General features: G+C 41.9%; 1 protein-coding gene across 1 annotated transcript in view; it reads right to left on the reverse strand.

The window, feature by feature from the left end:
* Nucleotides 1-3,529: 3,529 nt before the first annotated feature.
* Nucleotides 3,530-22,784, reverse strand: part of LOC126947599 (protein FAM136A-like) — a 151,197-nt gene continuing 131,942 nt past the window's right edge. The window contains exon 2 of the mRNA XM_050778398.1: nt 3,530-4,033. Within this exon, the coding sequence (XP_050634355.1) occupies nt 3,586-4,002 (417 nt within the window). The 5' untranslated portion in view covers nt 4,003-4,033 and the 3' untranslated portion in view covers nt 3,530-3,585. The remainder of the gene's footprint in view (nt 4,034-22,784) is intronic.

Genomic DNA, 22,784 nt, shown 5'->3' on the forward strand with positions numbered 1-22,784 from the left:
AGAGGGATGGATGGATGGATGGATAGATAGATAGATAGATAGATAGATAGATAGATAGATAGATAGATGTAAATAGACAGATAGGTATAGATAGATAGAACTGTATCTTGAACATTTCCTGAGTATAACTAGCCTCATAAACTCAAAGTGAAAATACGCTCACATCATTTTATTTTTTCCAAGAAATTGCCTAAGCACTCATCCGCTGAATAAGCAGGAAGCTCAGTATTTTCCTCCAAGGATTATCTCTCTTGTTGAAAAGTCTGAGAATCCAGGCGCTTTCAAGGTTGTAAAGGGTGGATCAGGCTGATTTCCACCTGAGGCTTCACACAGTTGTCCCACTATACCCTCAACACGGAGTGAGACCTGCATGATCCCACAGCAGATGTTTATCCACTGTTGACCTGAGGCCTTGCTGACACAGGTTACCACGCAGTTTTCTTAGTTCTTTCGGAGAGCATGATCCCATGCCCTCAGAGCCAAGGGCAATCAGTATTCACCTCTCCAGTGCTCTGAGTGTTGTGGCGTTAAGAGTGCAACATTTTCGAATTACAGGCAAATCCACATTCTAGGACATCACCAGCCCGAGAAGAGCAGAGTCAGGCCTGAACCCTGATGCTCTTGCCTTCCTATGGATCCACCTAGAACAGTTTTGGTAAATGTTAAGTAGGATTTTATAAGGTTCTTCTCATGATCTCCAATAGTTTAAAAGCTTAGAAACACTTATATTCTGAAATGCAAAAGTAGGAGAAATTGTTATTGAGCACCATGATACATATATTTAAGGTGAAAATAATATATTATGAAAAAGCCCAATTTATAAATATACTTTTCATTAGAAAGTATGCGGGTTTTGTGCTGTACTACTTTTAATACAGTCATTCACTTCTGTATGAGTTTGTTCTCACTCTGCTATAAGGACATACCCAAAACTGGGTAGTTTTTTTGTTGCTTTTGTTTTTGTTTTTTTGAGACAGAGTCTTGCTCTGTTGGCCAGGCTGGAGTGCAGTGGCGTGATCTTGGCTCACTGCAACCTCCATCTCCCGAGCTCAAGCAATTCTCCTGCCTCAGCCTCCCGACTTGCTGGGATTACAGGAGTGTGCCACCACGCCTGACTATTTTTTGTATTTTTAGTAGAGACAGGGTTTCACCATGTTGGCCAGGCTGGTCTCAAACTCCTGACCTCAGGTAATCCACCCGCCTTGGCCTCCCAAAGTGCTGGGATTACAGGTGTGAGCCACCGCACCCAGCCAAAACTGGGTAGTTTCTAAATGAAAAAGGTTTAATAAACTCACAGTTCTGCAGGGCTGGGGAGGCCTCAGGAAACTTACAATCATGGCGGAAGGGGAAGCAAACACGTCCTTCTCACATGGTGGCAGCAAGAAGAAGTGCAGAGCGAAGAGGAGGAAAAGCCCCTTATAAAACCATTAGATCTCATGAGAACTCACTATCAGGAGAACAGCAGGTAACCACCCCCATGATTCAGTTACCTCCCACTGGGTCCCTCGCAACAAATATGGGGATTATGGGAACTACAATGCAAGTGAGACTTGGGTGGGAACACAGCCAGACCATCTCAGCTGTATAATGACGTTTTGGTCAGTGATGAACCACATATGCAACAGTGGTCCCATAAGATTGTTATTTATCCTAAAATAAAAATTTAATTAAAAAATACAACAAATTATGATAATAGTAGGTGGACTGCCTAAGTCTGTTTCCCTTCCTAAAGGCACGTGTTTGAACAATAAGCAGTTTCAGTAAGCATGCAGCATGGTGCTTTGGTTGACATCCCCATCATAAGTTATTACTTTCTTGATTAAATTGTTTACTTTGAGATAATTTTAGACGACAGAGTTGTAAGAAATAATACAAAGAGATCCTGTATCCTTTATGCAGTTCCCCCAATGTTGACATCTTTCAAAACTGTAATACAGTATCAACCTGGATATTTACAGTGATACAGTGCACCAATATTATTGAGGTCCCCAATTTGACTTGTATTCATTTGTGTGTGTGCATGTATACAAGTTTTGTTCTGTGCAATTTTATCCGACATGTAGTTTCCTGTATCCATCACTAGAGTCAAAATACAGGATAGTTCCATCATCATAAGGATCCTTCATATTCTATTATCACCACACCCTCTTCTTTCCAGTCTCTAGCAAACACCAATCTCCATTTTTATAATTTTGCTATTTCAATAATTTATACAAATGGAATTATAAAGAATGTAACCTTTTAGGATTATATATATTTTTTTTTTTTTTTTTTTTTTGGGGAGAAAATTAAACCTTATTTATTTTTAAAACCAAACCACTAAGAAAATATGTCACAGCTAGAAACAGCAAATGGACAGGCTATAATTTCAAGTAATAAGTTGGTGAAAATACAACGATTGCTATCAAAACAGTAAGTTGCCACGCCAGGGCAGGAACACTGCCAGCTGCACAAGCCCCAGACAAAAATGGTATTTGGTAATGGGGGCTGCCTCTCCTTTGCTCTAAGGGAGTCAGCTCATCCTAGCCCAAGTGGCTTACTTTTTCTCCCTTGAATTCCTATTGTCAGGGGTTTGTCTCAATTGGGCTCTGTTAATTCAGGGGGCTAAGTAGGCAATGTTAGGTTTAGGCTTTCATTCCATCTGTTCTAATAAAACCAGGTTTTTCCAAATCCAGTACTTCATTACTCTGTTATAATAAAAAGTAGCCAACTGCTCCTCTTTTACTGTTCATTCCTAGATACTAGTATATATCACAATCAAAACCCCCTTCTCTTCAAGGGAAAAGTGTTACTGCAGGATTGTCCTGTCATTTTGCTATACACAGCCTCAGGGGCCATCAGCCAGTAATTCTGCTTCCCATAATTAGTGTGTCATCATTGTCCTGTCTTTGCATGTTTCTGCATGGTGTCTCCATGGCTGAAAGATGCAGCATGTAATAACTTTAAGAAACATACATCCACATCTTGATGACCAGAAATGGGGATCCACAAGGAACCTTTCAAAGTTCTTATCCAAACTAGTCTCCCTCCCAATTCCACATCTTAAGATCAACTTGTATGTCCTTGTATAAATTACCCAAAACCTACAAAACAAAGACCCAGAAAACTTTCTTTCCCTTCTAAGTTAGTGACTCATTGATTTTGTTTCAGTTATGGAAAATGGTATGGTGACACTTCTGGTAAACAGGATGTTGGCAAAAAGAGAAAATATTTCTTCTCAGACTCCACCAACTCTAACCTGCCAGCCTGTTACTACCTGTGCAGTAAGAAGAGTCTGGTACCTTGGAAGGCTCTGGCTTGTTACAGGGGAGAGCCTTATTGCCAGGACAAGCGCTGGCCACAGGAAATAATAAGCTCTAAAACTCTTGTAATCTCTGACCCGATTTAGCACCACTTTTTTCCATTTCATTTTTTTTAGGACTGAAACATAAAATAACCAGTGTCCAGAGGCAAGTGACATATGCCTTACACTTGTGGCCATCCTTCATTTCTTCATTTGTAAACCTTGCTTAAAAGACTAAAATCCCAATTCCTTATAAAAAATATATTATTGCCCTCAGCCCCGATGGCCACTGGCAAAGACTTTTATTTCCCAATGGATAAGAGAGCCTCCTTCATCTTCTTGGTCATAGTTGGGATGAGGTGCATGTGGTCATCCACACACTTGGTCACACAACTGTCCAGCTGCTGCTTCACCTGAAGCTCCTTACTCCCAGCATCTACTGAATCTTTGGCTTTGTCGTTGCAATGCATGGTGCACCGGGCCAGGCGGTCCTGGAACTTCTCCAACTCACTGGTGACCAAAGCCTGGGCTTGAGCCAGAGGCACATGGCAGCGCTCGATGCACTGGTGCACCTGCTTCATGGAGGCCTGGCTGTCCTCACAACAGCTGGCGCTGCATCGGAACATGAGACCCTGCATCTTCCGGATGTTCTCTCTTTCCAGACTCTTCACCATGGAGTCCACCGCCTCCTGCACCCGCAGCTGCTGCAGCTCCGCCATGGCTACCCTGCGCTGCCCCGCGGCGCTCCGCGCCGGCGCCCATATAGAATCGGCGTACGGGCCCGCCCCCCCTTTTAGGATTATATTTTTTCACTCAGCATAATTCTCTAGAGATTCATCCAGGTTGTTGAGTGTATAAATAGTTCAATCTTTTTCATGGCTGAGTAGTGTTTCATGGTATTGATGTACCACAATTTGTTCAACATTCACCCTTTGAAAGATATCTGGATTGCTTTTAGTTTGAGGTTACTGCAAATATAGCTGCTACTAATATTTTTGAATAGGCTTTTATGGGAATGTAAGTTTTTATTTTTCTTGGATAAATGCCCAGTAGTGCAACTGGTGGGTTGTATGATAATTGCATGATTCATATTTTAAAACATTGCCAAACTGTTTTCCGAAGTGACTGTACCATTTTACATCACCACCAGCAATGTATGAGTAATTAAGTTTCTCTGCATCCTTGCTAGCACTTGGTCTTGTCACTATTTTTTATATTAGCCATTTTGATAGGTATGTAGTAGTACCTCATTGTTGTCTAAATTTACATTTTCCTAATGGCTAATAATGTTGAAAATATTTTCATGTGTTTATTTCCATCTGTGTATCTTCTTTGGTGAAATGTCTTTTCATGTATTTTTCCCATCTTCTAATTGAATTGGTTTTTTTTTCACTGTTGAGTTTTTTCTTTACATATTCTATATATTAGTGCTTTTTCAGATATCTGATTTGCATATACTTTCTCTCACTATGTAGCTTGTCTTTCCTCTTAATGTGATATTTTTGCAGATCAAAAGTTTATAATTTTGATAAAGTCCAACGTATCAGTTTTTTCTTTTATGATTGTCTTTTTAGTGTCAAGTCTGAGAACTCTTTGCCCGGCTCTAAACTCCAAAATTTTCCTCTTGCTTTTTTTCTATAAGTTGTATAATTTTATACATGGTAAGTTAATGATCCATTTTGAGTTAATTTTTGTATACAATGTGGTATGTAGGACAAGGTGTGGTTTTGTTTTTCCTGCCTATGTATGTCTATCCAGTTGCTCCAGCCCCATTTATTGAAAGGCTATCTTTCCTCCATTGAATTGCTTTTGTACATCTGTCAAAAACCAGTTGGGCTTATTTTGTGGGGGTATTTCTGAGTTCTCTATCCTGTTTCCTTAATCTATGTGTCTGTCTCTCTACCAATACAATACAGGTTTGATTACTCTAGCTCTATACTAAGTCTTGAAATCAGGTAAACTGAATCTTTTCACTTTATTTATTTATTTATTTAGTTAGGTTTTGAGACAGAGTCTCTCACTGTTGCCTAGGCTGGAGTGCAGTGGCCCGATCTCGGCTCACTGCAACCTTCGCCTTCCTGGTTCAAGCTGCCTCAGCCTCCCGAGTAGCTGGGATTACAGGCACCCACCACCATGTGTGACTAATTTTTTGTATTTTTAGTAGAGACAGGGTTTCACTATGTTGGCCAGGCTGGTCTTGAACGCCTGACCTTGTGATCCACCCACCTTGGCCTCCCAAAGTGTTGGGTTTATAGGCATGAGCCACTGCGCCCAGCCCTTTCACTTTATTTTTCTTTTTCAAAGTAATTTTAGCTATGCAACTTTCTTTACCTTTCTATACACATTTTAGGATAACCTTGCCTCTATCAACAAAACATCTATCAACAAAAACATCTTACCATGATAGGAATTACATTACACTTGTATATTAATATAGGGAAAATCAATATCTTTATTAAGTTGTCTACCAATCCATGAACACACTATGTTTTGCCATTGCTCTTCTTTTTAAAATACTTTAAGTTCCAGGGTACATGTGAACAACGCGCAAGTTTGTTACATAGGTATACATGTACCATGTTGTTTTGCTGCACCCATTAACTTGTCATTTACATTAGGTATTACTCCTAATGCTATCCTTCCCCCAGCCCCTCACCCCATGACAGGCCCCGGGGTGTAATGTTCCCTGCCCTGTGTCCAAGTGTTCTCATTGTTCAATTCCCACATATTAATGAGAACATGTGGTGTTTGGTTTTCTGTCCTTGTGATAGTTTGCTCAGAATGATGGTTTCCAACTGCATCCATGTCCCTGCAAAGAACTTGAATTCATCCTTTTTTATGGCTGCATAGTATTCCATGGTATGTATGTGCCACATTTTCTTTATCCAGTCTATCATTGATAGACATTTGGGCTGGTTCCAAGGCTTTGCTATTGTGAATAGTGCTGCAGTAAACATACGTGTGCACGTGTCTTTAGAGTAGCATGATTTATAATCCTTTGGGTATATACCCAGTAATGGGATGGCTGGGTCAAATGGTATTTCTAGTTCCAGATCCTTGAGGAATCACCACACTGTCTTCCACAATGGTTGAACTAGTTTACAGTCCCACCAACAGTGTAAAAGCGTTCCTATTTCTCCATATCCTCTCCAGCACCTGTTGTTTCCTGACTTTTTAATGATCGCCATTCTAACTGGTGTGAGATGGTATCTCATTGTGGTTTTGATTTGCATTTCTTTGATGACCAGTGATGATGAGCATTTTTTCATGTATTTGTTGGCTGCATAAATGTCTTCTTTTGAGAAGTGTCTGTTCATATCCTTTGCCCACTTTTTGATGGGCTTGTTTATTTGCTTCTTGTAAATTTGTTTAAGTTCTTTGTAGATTCCAGATATTAGCCTTTTGTCGGATGGGTAGATTGCAAAAATTTTCTCCCATTCTGTAGGTTGCCTGTTAACTCTGATGGTCATTTCTTTTGCTATGCAGAAGCTCTTTAGTTTAATTAGATCCCATTTGTCTATTTTGACTTTTATTGCCATTGCTTTTGGTGTTTTAGTCATGAAGTCCTTGTCTATACCTATGTCCTGAATGATATTGCCTAGGTTTTCTTCTAGGGTTTTTATGGTTTTAGGTCTAACATTTAAGTCTTTAACCCATCTTGAATTAATTTTTGTATAAAGTGTAAGGAAGGGATCGAGTTTCAGCTTTCTACGTATGGCTAGCCAGTTTTCCCAGCACCATTTATTAAATAGGGAATGCTTTCCCCATTTCTTGTTTTTGTCACGTTTGTCAAAGATCAGATGGTTGTAGATGTGTGGTGTTATTTCTGAGTCCTCTGTTCTGTTCCATTGGTCTATATCTCTGTTTTTGTACCAGTACCATGCTGTTTTGGTTACTGTAGACTTGTAGTATAGTTTGAAATCAGGTAGCGTGATGCCTCCAGCTTTGTTCTTTTTGCTTAGGATTGTCTTGGCAATGCAGGTTCTTTTCTGGTTCCATATGAACTTTAAAGTAGTTATTTCCAACTTTGTGAAGAAAGTCATTGATTGCTTGATGGGGATGGCATTGAATCTATAAATTACCTTGGGCCGTGTGGCCATTTTCACTATATTGATTCTTCCTATCCATGAGCATGGAATGTTCTTCCACTTGTTTATGTCCTCTTTTATTTCGTTGAGCAGTGGTTTGTAGTCCTCCTTGAAGAGGTCCTTCACATCCCTCGTAAGTTGGATTCCTAGGTATTTTATTTTCTTTGTAGCCACTGTGAATGGGAGTTCACTCATGATTTAGCTTTCTGTTTGTTATTGGTGTGTAAGAATGCTTGTGATTTTTGCACATTGATTTTCTATCCTGAGACTTTGCTGAAGTTGCTTATCAGCTTAAGGAGATTTTGGGCTGAGACGACGGGGTTTTCTAAATATACAATCATGTCATCTGCAAACAGGGACATTTTGACTTCTTCTTTTCCTAATTGAATGCCCTTTATTTCTTTTTCCTGCCTGATTGCCCTGGCCAGAACTTCCAACACTATGTTGAATAGGATTGGTGAGAGAGGGCATCCCTGTCTTGTGCCAGTTTTCAAAGGGAATGCTTCCAGTTTTTGCCCATTCAGTATGATATTGGCTGTGGGTTTGACATAAGTAGCTCTTATTATTTTGAGATATGTTCCATCAATACCGAATTAATTGAGAGTTTTTAGCATGAAGGGCTGTTGAATTTTGTTGAAGGCCTTTTATGCACCTATTGAGATAATCATATGGTTTTTGTCATTGGTTCTGTTTATGTGATGGATTATGTTTACTGATTTGTGGTATGTTGAACCAGCCTTGCATCTCACGGATAAAGCCAACTTAATAGTGCTGGATAAGCTTTTTGATGTGTTGCTGGATTTGGTTTGCCACTATTTTACTGAGGATTTTCGCATCAATGTTCATCTAGGATATTGGTCCAAAGTTCTCTTTTTTTGTTGTGTCTCTGCCAGACTTTGGTATCAGGATGATGTTGGCCTCATAAAATGAGTCAGAGAGGATTCCCTCTTTTTCTATTGATTGCAATAGTTTTAGAAGGAATGGTATCAGCTCCTCTTTGTACGTCTGGTAGAATTTGGCTATGAATCCATCTGGTCCTGAACATTTTTTGGTTGGTAGGCTATTAATTATTGCCTCAATTTCAGAGCCTATTATTGATCTATTCAAGGATTCACCTTTTTCCTGGTTTAGTCTTGGGAGGGTGTATGTGTCCAGGAATTTATCCATTTCTTCTAGATTTTCTAGTTTATTTGCATAGAGATGTTTGTAGTATTATCTGATGGTAATTTGTATTTACGTGGGATCGGTGATGATATCCCCTTTATCATTTTTTTTTTTTTTTTTTTTTTTTTTTTTTGAGACGGAGTCTCGCTCTGTCACCCAGGCTGGAGTGCTGTGGCCGGATCTCAGCTCACTGCAAGCTCCGCCTCCCGGGTTCCCGCCATTCTTCTGCCTCAGCCTCCCGAGTAGCCGGGACTACAGGCGCCCGCCACCTCGCCCGGCTAGTTTTTTTTTTGTATTTTTTAGTAGAGACGGGGTTTCACTGTGTTAGCCAGGATGGTCTCGATCTCCTGACTTCGTGATCCGCCCGTCTCGGCCTCCCAAAGTGCTGGGATTACAGGCTTGAGCTACCGCGCCCGGCCCTATCCCCTTTATCATTTCTTATTGTGTCTATTTGATTCTTCTCTCTTTTCTTCTTTATTAGTCTTGCTAGTGGTCTATCAATTTTGTTGAGCTTTTCAAAAAACCAGCTCCCAGATTCATTGATTTTTTTAAGGGTTTTTTTGTGTCTCTGTCTTCTTCAGTTCTGCTCTGATCTTGGTTATTTCTTGCCTTCTCCTAGCTTTTGAATTTGTTTGCTCTTGCTTCTCTAGTTGTTTTAATTGTGATGTTAGGTGTCAATTTTAGATCTTTCCTGCTTTCTCTTGGGGCATTTAGTGCTATAAATTTCCCTCTACACGTTGCTTTAAATGTGTCCTGGAGATTCTGGTACGTTGTGTCTTTGTTCTCATTGGTTTCAAAGACCATCTTTATTTTTGCCTTCATTCTGTTATTTGCCCAGTAGTCATTCAGGAGCAGGTTGTTCAGTTTCCATGTAGTTGTGCGGTTTTGAGTGACTTTCTTAATCCTGAGTATGTATATTCTGTACAACAGAATGTATATTCTGTTGATTTGGGGCAGAGAGTTCTGTAGATGTCTATTAGGTCTGCTTGGTGCAGAGCTGAGTTCAAGTCCTGGATATACTTGTTAACCTTCTGTCTCGTTGATCTGTCTAATGTTTACAGTGGAGTGTTAAAGTCTCCCATAATTATTGTGTGGGAGTCTAAGTCTCTTTTTAGGTCTCTAAGGACTTGCTTTATGAATCTCGGTGCTCCTGTATTGGGTGCATGTATATTTAGGATAGTTAGCTCTTCTTGCTGAATTGATCCCTTTACCATTATGTAATGGCCTTCTTTGTCTCTTTTGAACTTTGTTGGTTTAAGGTCTGTTTTATCAGAGAATAGGATTGTAACCCCTGCTTTTTTTGGGCTTTCCACTTGCTTGGTAGATCTTCCTCCATCCCTTTATTTTGAGCCTATGTGTATCTCTGCACGTGAGATGGTTTTCCTGAATACAACACACTGATAGGTCTTGACTCTTCATCCAATTTACCAGTCTGTGTGTTTTAATTGGGGCATATAGCCCATTTACATTTAAGGTTAATATTGTTATGTGTGAATTTGATCCTGTCATTATGATGTTAGCTGGTTATTTTGCCTGTTAGTTGGTGCAGTTTCTTCCTAGCATCGATGGTCTTTACAAGTTGGCATGTTTTTTCAATAGCTGGTACTGGTTGTTCCTTTCCATGTTTAGTGCTTCTTTCAGGAGCTCTTGTAAGGCAGGCCTGGTGGTCATAAAATCTCTCAGCATTTGCTTGTCTGTAAAGGATTTTTTTTCTCCTTCACTTATGAAACTTAGTTTGGCTGGATATGAAATTCTGGGTTTAAAATTCTTCTCTGTAAGAATGTTGAATATTGGCCCCCACTTCTTCTGGCTTGTAGAGTTTCTGCAGAGAGATCCACTGTTAGTCTGATGGGCTTCCCTTTGTGGGTAACCCGACCTTTCTCTCTGGCTGCCCTTAACATTTTTTCCTTCATTTCAACCTTGTTGAATCTGACAATTACGTGTTTTGGGGTTGCTCTTCTTGAGGAGTATCTTTGTGGTGTTCTCTGTACTTCCTGAATTTGAATATTGGCTTGCCTTGCTAGGTTGGGGAAGTTCTCCTGGATAATATCCTGAAGAGTGTTTTCCAGCTTGGTTACATTCTCCCCGTCACTTTCAGGTACACCAGTCAAACGTGGATTTGGTCTTTTCACATAGTCCCATATTTCTTGGAGGTTTTGTTCATTTCTTTTTACTCGTTTTTCTCTAAACTTCTCTTCTTGCTTTATTTCATTGATTTGATCTTCAATCATTGATACCCTTTCTTCCACTTGATCGAATTGGCTATTGAAACTTGTGCATCTGTCGTGCAGTTCTTGTGCCATAGTTTTCAGCTCCATCAGGTCATTTAAGGTCTTCTCTACATTGCTAATTCTAGTTAGCCATTCATCTAATCTTTTTTCAAGATTTTTAGCTTCCTTTCAATGGGTTTGAACATCCTCCTTTAGCTCGGAGGAGTTTGTTATTACTGACCTTCTGAAGCCTTCTTCTGTCAGCTCACCAAAGTCTTTCTCCATGCAGCTTTGTTCTGTTGCTGGAGAGGAGCTGCAATCCTTTGGAGGAGAAGAGGCGCTCTGGTTTTTAGAATTTTCAGCTTTCCTGCTCTGGTTTCTCCCCATCTTTGTGGTTTTATCTACTTTTGGTGTTTGATGTTGGTGACCTACAGATCGGGTTTTGATGTGGATGTCCTTTTGGTTGATGTTGATGCTATTCCTTTCTGCTTGTTAGTTTTTCTTCTAACAGTCAGGTCCCTCAGCTGCAGGTCTGTTGGAGTTTGCTGGAGGTCCACCGCAGACCCTGTTTTCCTGGGTATCACCAGGAGAGACTGCAGAACAGCAAATATTGCAGAACAGCAAATATTGCTGCCAGATCTTTCCTCTGGAAGCTTCATCCCAGAGGGGCACCCACCTGTATGAGGTGTCAGTCGGCCCCTACTGGGAGTTGGCTCCCAGTTAGGCTACATGGGGTCAGGGACCCACTTGAGGAGGCTGTCTGTCCATTCTCCAAGCTCAAACACTGCGGTGGGAGAACCACTGCTCTCTTCAGAGCTGTCAGACAGGGATGTTTAAGTCTGCAGAAGTTTCTACTGCCTTTTATTCAGCTATGCCCTGCCCCAGAGGTGGAGCCTACAGAGGCAGCAGGCCTGGTTGAGCTGCAGTGGATTCCACCCAGTTTGAGCTTCCTGGGCTGCTTTGTTTACCTACTCAAGTCTCAGCAATGATGGACGCCCCTCCCCCTGCCAGGCTGCTGCCTCACAGGTTGATCTCAGACTGCTGCAGTAGCAGTGAGCAAGGCTCGGTGGGCATGCGACCCACGAAGCCAGGCACAGGATATAATCTCCTGGTGTGCCGTTTGCTAAGACCCTTGGAAAAGCTCAGTATTTGGGCGGAAGTGTCCAATTTTCCAGGTACCATCTGTCATCACGGCTTCCCTTGGATAGGAAAAGGAAATCCCCTGACCCCTTGCACATCCCGGGTGAGGCGATGCGCTGCTCTGCTTTGGCTTGCCCACTGTCCAACCAGTCGCAGTGAGATGAACCTGGTACCTCAGTTGGCAATGCAGAAATCACCTGTCTTCTATGTTGATCACCCTGGGACCTGAAGACTGGAGCTGTTCCTATTCAGCAATCTTGGAAGAATGTGCATTTTTAACAGGGACTTCAGGGACTTGTGAGTTGAAAACCATGGAACTACATCAAATTGCCTCAAAAATACCTCCAAATGTTTATAAACAAAGCCAAGGGCATGCACTCAGGCCTGGTGAAGTCCAGGAACTGTGCAAGAGCCCTCTGGCTCAGAGGGGCTGAAACAGATCTGTTTTGCCATTTCTTTAGATCTTCTTTGATATTTTTTATTAACATTGTTTAGTTTTGGGAACATAAAGGATCTTGTTTATGTTTTGTTAAATTTATACCTTAAGTAGTTCATTTTTATTGAGCAATTTATAAATAGTACAAGTATTTTTCATTTCTGTGTCCCTGTGTTTATTGCTAGTATATAAAAATACAGTTGATTTTTGTGTATTTATTTTGTATCCTGCAAACTTGCTGAACTCGTTTATTTCTTGGAGTATTTTTGTTGATTACTTTTCACTTTCTATGTAGACAATCATGTAATTTAAAAACAGAAATAGTTTTATTTATGTCTTCCTTATTTGAATGCTTTTAAATTTTCTTTCCTTGCCTTATTTCTTATTAACTTTTGCCACTATTTTGAGTAAGATTGGTGAAGGTGGGCATATTTGCCTTATTTCTGATCTTAGGAGAAAAGCTTCATGTTTTACCAAGTATAACGTTAGCTGTAGGGTTTTTTTTTTTGTAGATGCTCTTTGTCATGCTAGGGAAATTATCTTCTAGTCTTATTTTTCTGAGTTTTTATGATGAATGGCTGCTGATTTTGTCAAATGTTTTTTCTGCATCGATTGATATGCATGTGGCTCTTCATTTTTAGCCTGTTAATGGGATGAATTACACTGATTGATTTTCAAAAACTGCATCAGCCTTGCAACCCTGGTATAAATCTCTCTTGGTCAGAGAATATAATTATATGCTGAATTCAATTTGCTAATACTTTGTTAAGGATTTTTGTGTTTATATCATGAGGGATATTGATCTTTAGTTTTCTTTTTGCACCGTCTTCACCTGGTTTTGGTAGTAAGACAATACTAACCTCCTAAAATGAATTGGGAAATATTCATGCCTCTTCTATTTTCTGGAAAAGATTGTATAGAATTGGTGTTAATTCTTTTTTTAAATGTTTGGTAAAGTTCTCCAGTGAAACCATCTGGATGTGGAGATTTCATTTTTAGGAGTTTTAAGATTACAAATTCAATTTCCTTCATAGTTACAAATCTGAATTATCGATTTCATATAAGTAATTTGTGGTAGTTTGTATTTTCTGAGGAATTGGTCCATTTCATCTAATTTGTCAAATTTACATATGTAGACTTGTTAATATGCGTATAGACTTTTAAATAATCAGAGAATACTACTGCATCCAGAGTTGGTTCCTTCTGGTGGGTGCTTGGTCTCGCTGACTTCAAGAATAAAGCCGCAGACCTTCATGGTGAGTGTTATAGCTCTTAAAGGTGGCATGGACACGAAGAGTGAGCAGCAGCAAGATTTATTGTGAAGAGCAAAAGAACAAAGCTTCCCAGCATGGAAGGGGACCTGAGCAGGTTGCTGCTGCTGGCTAAGGTGGCCACCTTTTATTCCCTTATTTGTCCCTACCCACGTCCTGCTGATTGGTCCATTTTACAGAGTGCTGATTGGTCCATTTTACAGAGTGCCGACTGGTGCATTTACAATCCTTTAGCTAGACACAGAGCACTGATTGATGTGTTTTTACAGAGTGCTGATTGGTACATTTACAATCCTTTAGCTAGACTCAGAGTGCTGATTGGTGCATTTACAGTCCTCTAGCTAGACAGAAAAGTTGTCCAAGTCCTCACTCAACCCAGGAAGTTCAGCTGGCTTCACCTCTCAATCCCCCCTCTAAACAGGACACCCCAACTGCTGTTGGGAATTGAGCGATGACTGCTCTAGCTACTTCCTGCTGGATAGGGGCAAAGAAAGGGCTCTGCAGTTGTAGTGTCCTCCAGAGGGGAACTTTTTAGGCCAGTCAAAGGGACAGCAGGTCAGTACAGGGGTCCTCAGTATAAGTTGTTAGTTGAGCTCATTTGGGGTTCCATTTGTAAGACCATCTGTAGTTTGATGGTCTCGATCCTAGAGGAAACAAGTTTGACAAGGAGGTTAAAAATACAGGGCCCAAAGGCGAGTAATAGCAAGATGTCTGTCACGGGACCTAGAAAGGGGAGAAGCCACGTCACCCAACTTCAGAGGCTGGTATAAGAGTTTCAAAGGCGTTGTCTGATTTCAGAAGCCTTTTCCTGTAAATGCCGGGGGGCATCTCGTACTATCTCTGCCTGCTTAGTGTAAAAACAACATTCTTCCCCTAAGAAGGTACAGAGTCCTCATTTTTCAGCAATGAGGAGGCCTAGGCCTTGGCAGTTTTGGAGAGTCTCTGCTGCCAAAGAGTCTATTTGGGATTGTAGGGTGAGGATAGATTTCGTTATTTCTTGCAAACTGTCTGAGAAATCCTTTGAGAGTGTGTGGTAGTAGGATACTGAAGTGGACAAACCTGCTATTCTGGTTCCTGTAGCAGTGGCCATTCCTAACCTATAAGTAGGGGTATTAGTTGTATGGCCCTGCACTGATGCACTAGAGCTTTGAGGGGCACTGATAGGGTCTGATTTCCTGGGGCAATATTAATGTTGGGACTTAGGAAAACTAAGGTGCAGGTGCCTGTCCAGTTGGTGGGGAGGCAGATATAGGTTGAAGTTCCACATAAGAAGACTATGCTTTGGCTGGGTAGACAGAAATTTACCCTGGCTTTTAAAGGAATAGGGTACACTGTTTTTTCTTTACTACTTCTATCTCTCTCTTTTTCTGTCTTTCCTTCTCTGTCTCTCTCTTTCTCTCTCTCTGACTTTCCCTCTGGCTCCATCATTGTCTCTTCCTCTTTCTCTCTCTTTCTTTCTATTTGTCTTTCTCTGCCTCTGCCAGCCACTTATGCTGTTGTTCTCCCCTCTCCTTCCCCTTTTGATGGCTTCAGCAGTGTAAGACTACCACCTCCTTGGGTTTTTGCACTGCACACAGTAACTCCATGGTGTCCTTGTGATATTTAATGGGGGTTCCCCCAGAGGTTAGGAATTGCCTTTCTTTCCATATTGCAACATGGGCATGTAGGAGTAGATAAGCATATCTGCTCTCTGTATACATATTTATTCTTTTTCCCTTTCCCAGTTCTAAGGCTTGGGTAAGTGCCACTAGTTCTGCTAACTGGGCGCTGGTCCCTGGGGGAAGAGGCTTACTTTCAAGTACTGTTACATCACTAACTATGGCATAACCTGCCTTTCATATCTCATTCTCCACAAATGAACTTCCATCAGTATATAGGTTAAGGTCAGGATTAGCTAAGGGGACTTCTAAGAGAGCCTCTCAGGTGGCATAAGTCTGGACTAAAATTTGTTGGCAGTCATGCTCGACTAGTTCTCCATCATCTGGGAGAAAAGTGGCAGGGTTGAGGGCCACACACGTGCATATTTGAAGCACTGGTCCATCAAGAAGTAGTGCCTGGTATCTGAGCAGGCAGTTGTCTGATAGCCATAAACTTCCTTTGGCACTTAGTATGCCATTTACATCATGAGTAGTCCAGACAGTGAAATCTTTTCCTTGTATTATTTTGATAGCCTCTGATACTAATACAGCCACCACCACAACTACTCATAAACAGTGAGGCCAGCCTTTTGCTATTATATCAATTTCCTTACTTAGGTATGCCACTGGTTGTGGGGGTATCCCACAAGTCTGAGTAAGGACTCCAAGAGCTATTCCTGCTCTCTCTGTGATGTATAAAGAGAAGTTTTGTCCTGTGGGAAGGCTTAAGGCTAGAGCTTGTACTAGGGCCTGCTTTAAGGTTTTGAAGGCTGTTTCTGCCTCTGGTTCCCATTCTACTAGATGAGTACTTGCCCTCTGGGTCTCCTTGATTAGAGTATAGCGGGGCCTGGCTATCTCGCTGTATCCAGGGATTCATACTCGGCAAAAGCCGATGATTCCAAGGGATCCCTGCAACTGTTTTAATGTCTTAGGGCGAGGATAAACCAGTATAGGCTGTATTCCTTCCTTGCCGAGGGCCCTGGTTCCTCTGGCTAAGATTAGGCCTAGATATTTGACTTGTTGTAGGCAGAGTTGGGCCTTCAATTTAGATGCCTTGTACCCTTGATTAGCTAGAAAGTTCAAGACATCTAGAGTAGCCTGCTGGCATGAGGCGCCCAAACTGGTAGCCAAAAGTAAATCATACACATACTGAAGGACTAGAGTGCCTGGACTTGAGAAGTAGTCTACATCTTGGGCCAGTGCCTGACCAAACAGATGAGGGATATCCCTAAACCCTTGGGGCAAGACCATCCATGTAAGTTGGGATGTGTGGTCTGTGGGATCCTCAAAGGCAAAGAGAAACTGGGAGTCAGAGTGCAGGGGAATACAGAAGAAGGCATCCTTAAGGTCCAGAACAGTGAACCATTCTGCTTCCTCTGGTACTTAAGAGAGCAGGGTATAGGGGTTGGGTAGAGCTGAGTACAGAGGAAGTACTGCCTCATTGATGAGTCTAAGATCTTGCACTAGTCTCCACTGACCGTTCAGTTTTTATACTCCTAGAATTGGGGTGTTGCAGGGACTACTGCATTTTCTTACTAAGCCTTGAGCTTTTAAATGTCTAACAATATCCTGCAATCCTTTATGAGCTTCAGGCTTTAAGGGATATTGCCTTTGGTAATGAAAAGTGGTGGGGTCTTTTAGCCTGATTTGGACCGGGTGGACATTTTTTGCCCTTCTGAATTGTCCTTCCAATGCCCAGACTTCAGGGTTGATTCCCTCCTTAAGCAAGGGACAACAAATGGGTAACTTGTTCCCCCATATTCATGTAGATAACAGCTCCAGCTTTGGTTAATATATCCCTTCCTAATAAGGGTGTGGGACTTTCAGGCATAACAAGAAAGGCATGTGAAAAGAGCAAAGTCTCCCAATTACAACTGAGGAGGCTGTCCCAGAATTCCTCTGATGGTAACAGACCTTGAGGACAGCTGTCCGGGACAGGAGATTAACATTGAGAAAGCCGTGCCAGTGTTCAGGAGGAAGTCAATTTCCTGACCCTCAATGGTTAAATGTACCCAGAGCTCAGTGAGGGTGATGACATGAGCTGGCGCTTGCCCTGGGCACCCTCAGTCCTATTGCTGGATTATCTGGTTGGGGGCTTCTGGCCCAGAGAACCTTTGCCCTCTGGGGCAGTGTGCCTTACAGTGATTACCTCGGCATAGTGGACATGGGCAAGTGGGCAGCTTGTTTCTTGTTGGACAATCTTTTTTAAAGTGTCCTTGCAAACCACAGTGATAACAAGCCCTACCAGGTGATTGGCCTGCTCCATTTTCTGTCCTCTTTGAACCACCAAGGTTTGTTTGTCTGAGGGCCATGACTAAGGCTGCAGCCTTTCTCTGATCTCGTTTTTCCTTTTCGGCCTGTTCCTCTTGGTCCCTGTTATAGAACACCGAGGTTGCCAGGTATAATAATGCCTCCAGATTTTGTTCAGGGCCCAGGGCTCACTTTTGGAGGTTTCTCCTGATATCTGTGGCTGATTGGGTAATAAACTTATCTTTTAGGATCAATTGACCCTCGAGTGAGTCAGGTAACAGGGGAGTATATTTTCTTAAGGCCTCCTGTAGCCGCTCAAGGAAGGCAGAAGAATTTTCTTCCTTTCCCTGACTTATGGTGGACATCATTGAATAATTCATGGGCTTTTTCCTAATTCTCCTTAGTCCTTCTAGAACATGGTCAATAGATGTTCGTGACTCTAGTCCCCATGATCAGAGTCGAGGTCCCAGTGGGGATCCATACTGGGGACAGCTTGCTGACCGGTAGGGAATTCGCCCCTTTCTTCGACTGTCATTCTATCATTTACTTGACTAAGACACCAGGTATCTCCAAACTCTCTGGCTACAGCTAAATCCACATTCTTTTCATTAAAGGCCAGGGTTTGATCTAACAATAGCATGACATCTCTCCAAGTGAGATCGAAGGTTTGCCCTAGACTCTGTAGGACATCTGTATACCTATCAGGATCATCCGAAAACCTCCCCAGGTCTGCCTTGATCTGCCTTTAAAACAGAGAGGGAGAAGGGGACATGTAACCAGGTTGGGCCAAATTCCCCTCCCCCTACAGCTTGAAGGGGACATAACTGATAGCCTGGGGGTTTTTGTGGTCCTTTAGAGATTTCTTTGCTTGTTTCTTTCTGGGTGGGGGAGATTAGAGGAGGCTTATCAATAGTAGCAAGGGGAGCTATAGGGTGGCTAGGATATGGGGGTAAGCTGAGAGGTCCTCCTATGGGATGTAAATCGAAAGCTTTGCATAGTTATGGATTCTCCTTCATTGAAAAGAAAGCTTGGACATAAGGTGTTTCACTCCATTTGCCTTCCCTCTTACAGAAAAGGTCAAGCTTCAGGACAGTATTGTAATTTATACTTCCCTCAGGTGGCCATTTTCCCCTAGAATAGAGAGAATATCGGGGCAGGCTGTAGTGCAGAAAAAAAAAAGTTGCTTCTTTTTCAGGGTTTGGGGATCAAATTTGTCCCAATGGCTTAGGATGCATTTCAAGGGTGAGCCTGTTGATGCTTGAGTGTTTCCCATCTGAAAGAAAAAACCACGCACAGTTTTGGTTTGTTTGTTTTCCCTCACCCCACCCAAGAAACTGCAATGGTCCCTGGACCCTGCTGATCGGAATAGTTGCGGTCACCCACGCAGCAGCAGAAACTCCTCCTGCCCAAGAACCCGAACGGTCCTTAGACCCTGCTGAGGGGATAGTTGTGCTCAGCGACGCAGCAGCAGATCCCCCTCTTGCCCAAGAACCCACAACAGTCCCTGGACCCTGCCGATCGGAATAGTTGCGCTCACCGACGCAGCAGCAGAAGCATTACTTTTCCTCTTAGACCCCAAAGAGGACTGAGGAAGGTCGGATTTAGTGACCCTTACCAACACATTCTCGAAAACCTGTTAGAGTCCTAAGTGTTCTCCTGTTAGTACTGAGACCTTACTCCTGTCCTATAAAGATGTTATGCCCCAAAAATGAAGTGGAGGGCCACACCCTGAGGGAGGGAAGGAATCTCCAGGGTTGGAAGAGTGACGCCTTTTGTCCTCACTTCTCACATGAATAGGAAGGATATAATTTCTGAGCCTCCCCATATCCTACCTTCAGGAATAGCTTTTGTTAGGCCTGCTAGTCTGAGGAGGGATCCTAAAATTCCAGATAGAAACCCCCCAGACAGGGTTTTGGGCAAATATTATGTCTTTCTGACTGGTGAGCCTGGGTGCCTAACGAAGGGAGCAGATTCCTGAAATTTATACTAGAAATCGTTCTTATAGGAGAAACTAGAAAAGCACCAGAGACAGGGAGTGGTTTTCAGAAGTGGGACTAGCCTTGGAGAAGAGAGGCGAGAGGAAGTTTGTCTGACAGGCATTAGGACCCAGGAGGCAAGGGTCAGGATAGATAGGATAGATGGGCAAGTCTCACTGGGGTGACCTGACTTTGAGAGTTCCGCTTATGGTTACAGGGTCAACCAACTTTTTGTCGGGACCCCGGAGTTGAATGGCTTTCCTCTGTCGACCCTCAGTTCAGCCTAGAAGTACAGGAAAAGCAGAAGCTGGTTCCAGGCAAACCAACACTCCCAAGAGTCAAGAAAGCCCTTTCCCAGAAAGCCTGACACCCGTATCTTTAGTCCAGTGGCCGCACTAGTCACTTTTAACTGGCTGACAAGTGCCGGTGTTTAGCCCCCAAATTCTAGGGAAAAACAGGACAGAATAGCAAGCGAAAGAGGTCCGATGCTACTCACCACTTGGCAATAGTACCATTTGGGTCACCAAGATGTGTCCGGAGTTGGTTCCTTCTGGGTTCTTGATCTCACTGACTTCAAGAATGAAGCTGCGGGCCTTTGCAGTGAGTGTTACAGCTCTTAAAGGTGGCATGGACCCAAAGAGCGAGCAGCAGCAAGATTTATTGTGAAGAGTGAAAGAACAAAGCTTCCACAGCATGGAAGGGGACCCAAGCGGGTTGCCGCTGCTGGCTGGGGTGGCCAGTTTTTATTCCTTTATTTGTCTCCACCCACGTCATGCGGATTGGTCCATTTTACAGAGCACTGATTGGTCCATTTTACAGAGTGCTGATTGACCCATTTTATAGAGTGCTGATTGGTGCATTTACAATCCTTTAGCTAGACACACAGCACTGATTGGTGTGTTTACAATCCACCAACTAGACAGAAAAATTCTCCAAGTCCCCACTCCACCCGGGAAGTCCAGCTGGCTTCACCTCTCACTACCTTTGATGTCTGTAGAATATGTAACGGATCTCCTGTTTCATTCTTAATATGGGTTGTAATTTGTGCCTTTTCTCATCAGTCTTGCTAGAGAATTGCCTATTTTATTGATCTTCTTAAAGAAACAGTATTTTTGGCCGGGCGCGGTGGCTCAAGCCTGTAATCCCAGCACTTTGGGAGGCCGAGATGGGCGGATCACGAGGCCAGGAGATTGAGAGACGATCCCGGCTAACACGGTGAAACCCCGTCTCTACTAAAAAATACAAAAAAACTAGCCAGGCGAGGTGGCGGGCGCCTGTAGTCCCAGCTACTCGGGAGGCTGAGGCAGGAGAACGGCGTAAACCCGGGAGGCGGAGCTTGCAGTGAGCTGAGATCCGGCCACTGCACTCCAGCCTGGGTGACAGAGCAAGACTCCGTCTCAAAAAAAAAAAAAAAAAAAAAGAAACAGTATTTTTGTTTCATTGATTTTTCTCTATTGCTTTTCTGTTTTCAATTTTATTGATTTCTGCCCTTTATTATTTCTTTTCTTCTGTTTGCTTCGGATTTATTTTTCTATTTTCTTTCTAGGTTCTCGAGGTAGAAGTTTAGATTATTGATTTGAGACTTCTCCCTTTTTCTAATATATGCATTTGATACATGTATTAGGAAAAACAAACTTTTTCTTCTGAGTACTTACTTACCTCTGTACTACAAATTTTGATATGTTGTACTCTCATTTTTATTCAGTTCTATGAACGTGTTTATTTATTTATGGTGTTAATGTTTCCACTGTAATACATTTGTCTGTTTCTCCATTCAGTTCTGTCAGTTTTTGTTTTCCATATTTTGTAGTTTTTATGTTTGTGCATGTGATTTCTTCTTTGACTCATGAATTACACAGACGTATGTTGTTTAGTTTCTAAGTGTTTGGAGATTTTCTTCTTAATTTTATGTTTTTCATTTCTAGCTTTACTCCATTGTTTTTGGAGAACATACTTTATGTGTTTTCAATTGTTTTTAATTTGTTTAGGTTTGTTTTATGGGTCAGGATATAGACTATCTCAGTAAATGTGCCATGGATACTTGGAAAAAAAATATGTATTCTTCTGTTAAATGGAGTGTTAAAATGTCTATTAGTTCTGGCTGGTGGATGGTGTTGAATTCTATATCCTTGATGACTTTCTATTTGTTCTGTCAATTTGTTGAGAGAATGGTGTTCATTTCTCCACTCCAATAGATTTTTCTATTTCTCCTTTCGATTCTATCAGTTTTTGCTTCCTTTATTTTGTAGCTTTTATGTTTGTGCATGTGTCTGTTTTAGTGTACCGAATGTAAAGAGAGGTTTAGCTAAAATAAAGGCATGAACTTTGTTCTGTGGGTTGACCAGCCGACACTGTGTCAGGTACTGGGAAGGAAAGGCACTGCAAGTATAAAGGGCAAGCGCTTGCATCTCTGGGCAAATCGTCACTCACCGGACACCTCTCAGTCTGGCCGAAGTCCCTGAAATGCATGTCTTCTGGTAGAAGTCTCCAAGTTCTCCAGTGTCACTTACCATCATGACTACCTTGAAATGAAGTCAACTCCAATGTTCTTTATAGGGCTATTAAAAATTGAGTTATTAAATGTGAATTGATTTACTTAACTCATAATTTAAAAAACAAAAACTAATTTAAAAATCTGTCATGTATTGTCATTATTAAATGTTATAGATAGCCTTTTCCATATTAACTTCCCTACTTCCTCGTAAGAATATTTTCACCCACATTGAAAAAGGTGTAATCCTAAAGATGTGACCATTTTTTGAAGGGTTAGCTTTACTTCCTTTTTATGATAACACAATAAATGGTTTTAATACAAACATGTATGTATTAATACCATGTGCTATCCTCATGACTTTTTTTGTTGTTTTTTGAGACAGTCTTGCTCTGTCACCCAGCCTGGAGTGCAGTGGCACAATATTGACTTATAGAAACCTCTGTCTTCCAGGTTCAAATGATTCTTGTGCCTCAGCCTCCCAGGTAGCTGGGATGATAGGCATGTGCCACCAAGCCCAGCTAATTTGGTAATTTTAGTAGATATGAGGTTTCACCATGTTGGCCAGGCTGGTCTCTAGCTCCTGGCCTCAGGTGATCCACCTGCCTCACCACCCCAAAGTGCTAGGATTACACGTGTGAGCCACCGTGCCTGGCCTCCTCATGACTTTTTCGCTTTCTTATTTATGTAATATTCTTTAGGAAATGAGTTTAAACTAGACAATATTTGTATTGAAGAAGAAAGTTCTGGATAGTGGAATTAAGGGCCTTTGCTTGTTACCACACGATCAGGTGGCCAAGTCCAAACTAGGGACTTGCTGCTTCTTCATTCCAAGAAG

Source organism: Macaca thibetana, chromosome 1 (assembly GCF_024542745.1).
Source record: "Macaca thibetana thibetana isolate TM-01 chromosome 1, ASM2454274v1, whole genome shotgun sequence".
In the NCBI taxonomy this organism is placed as follows: domain Eukaryota; kingdom Metazoa; phylum Chordata; class Mammalia; order Primates; family Cercopithecidae; genus Macaca; species Macaca thibetana.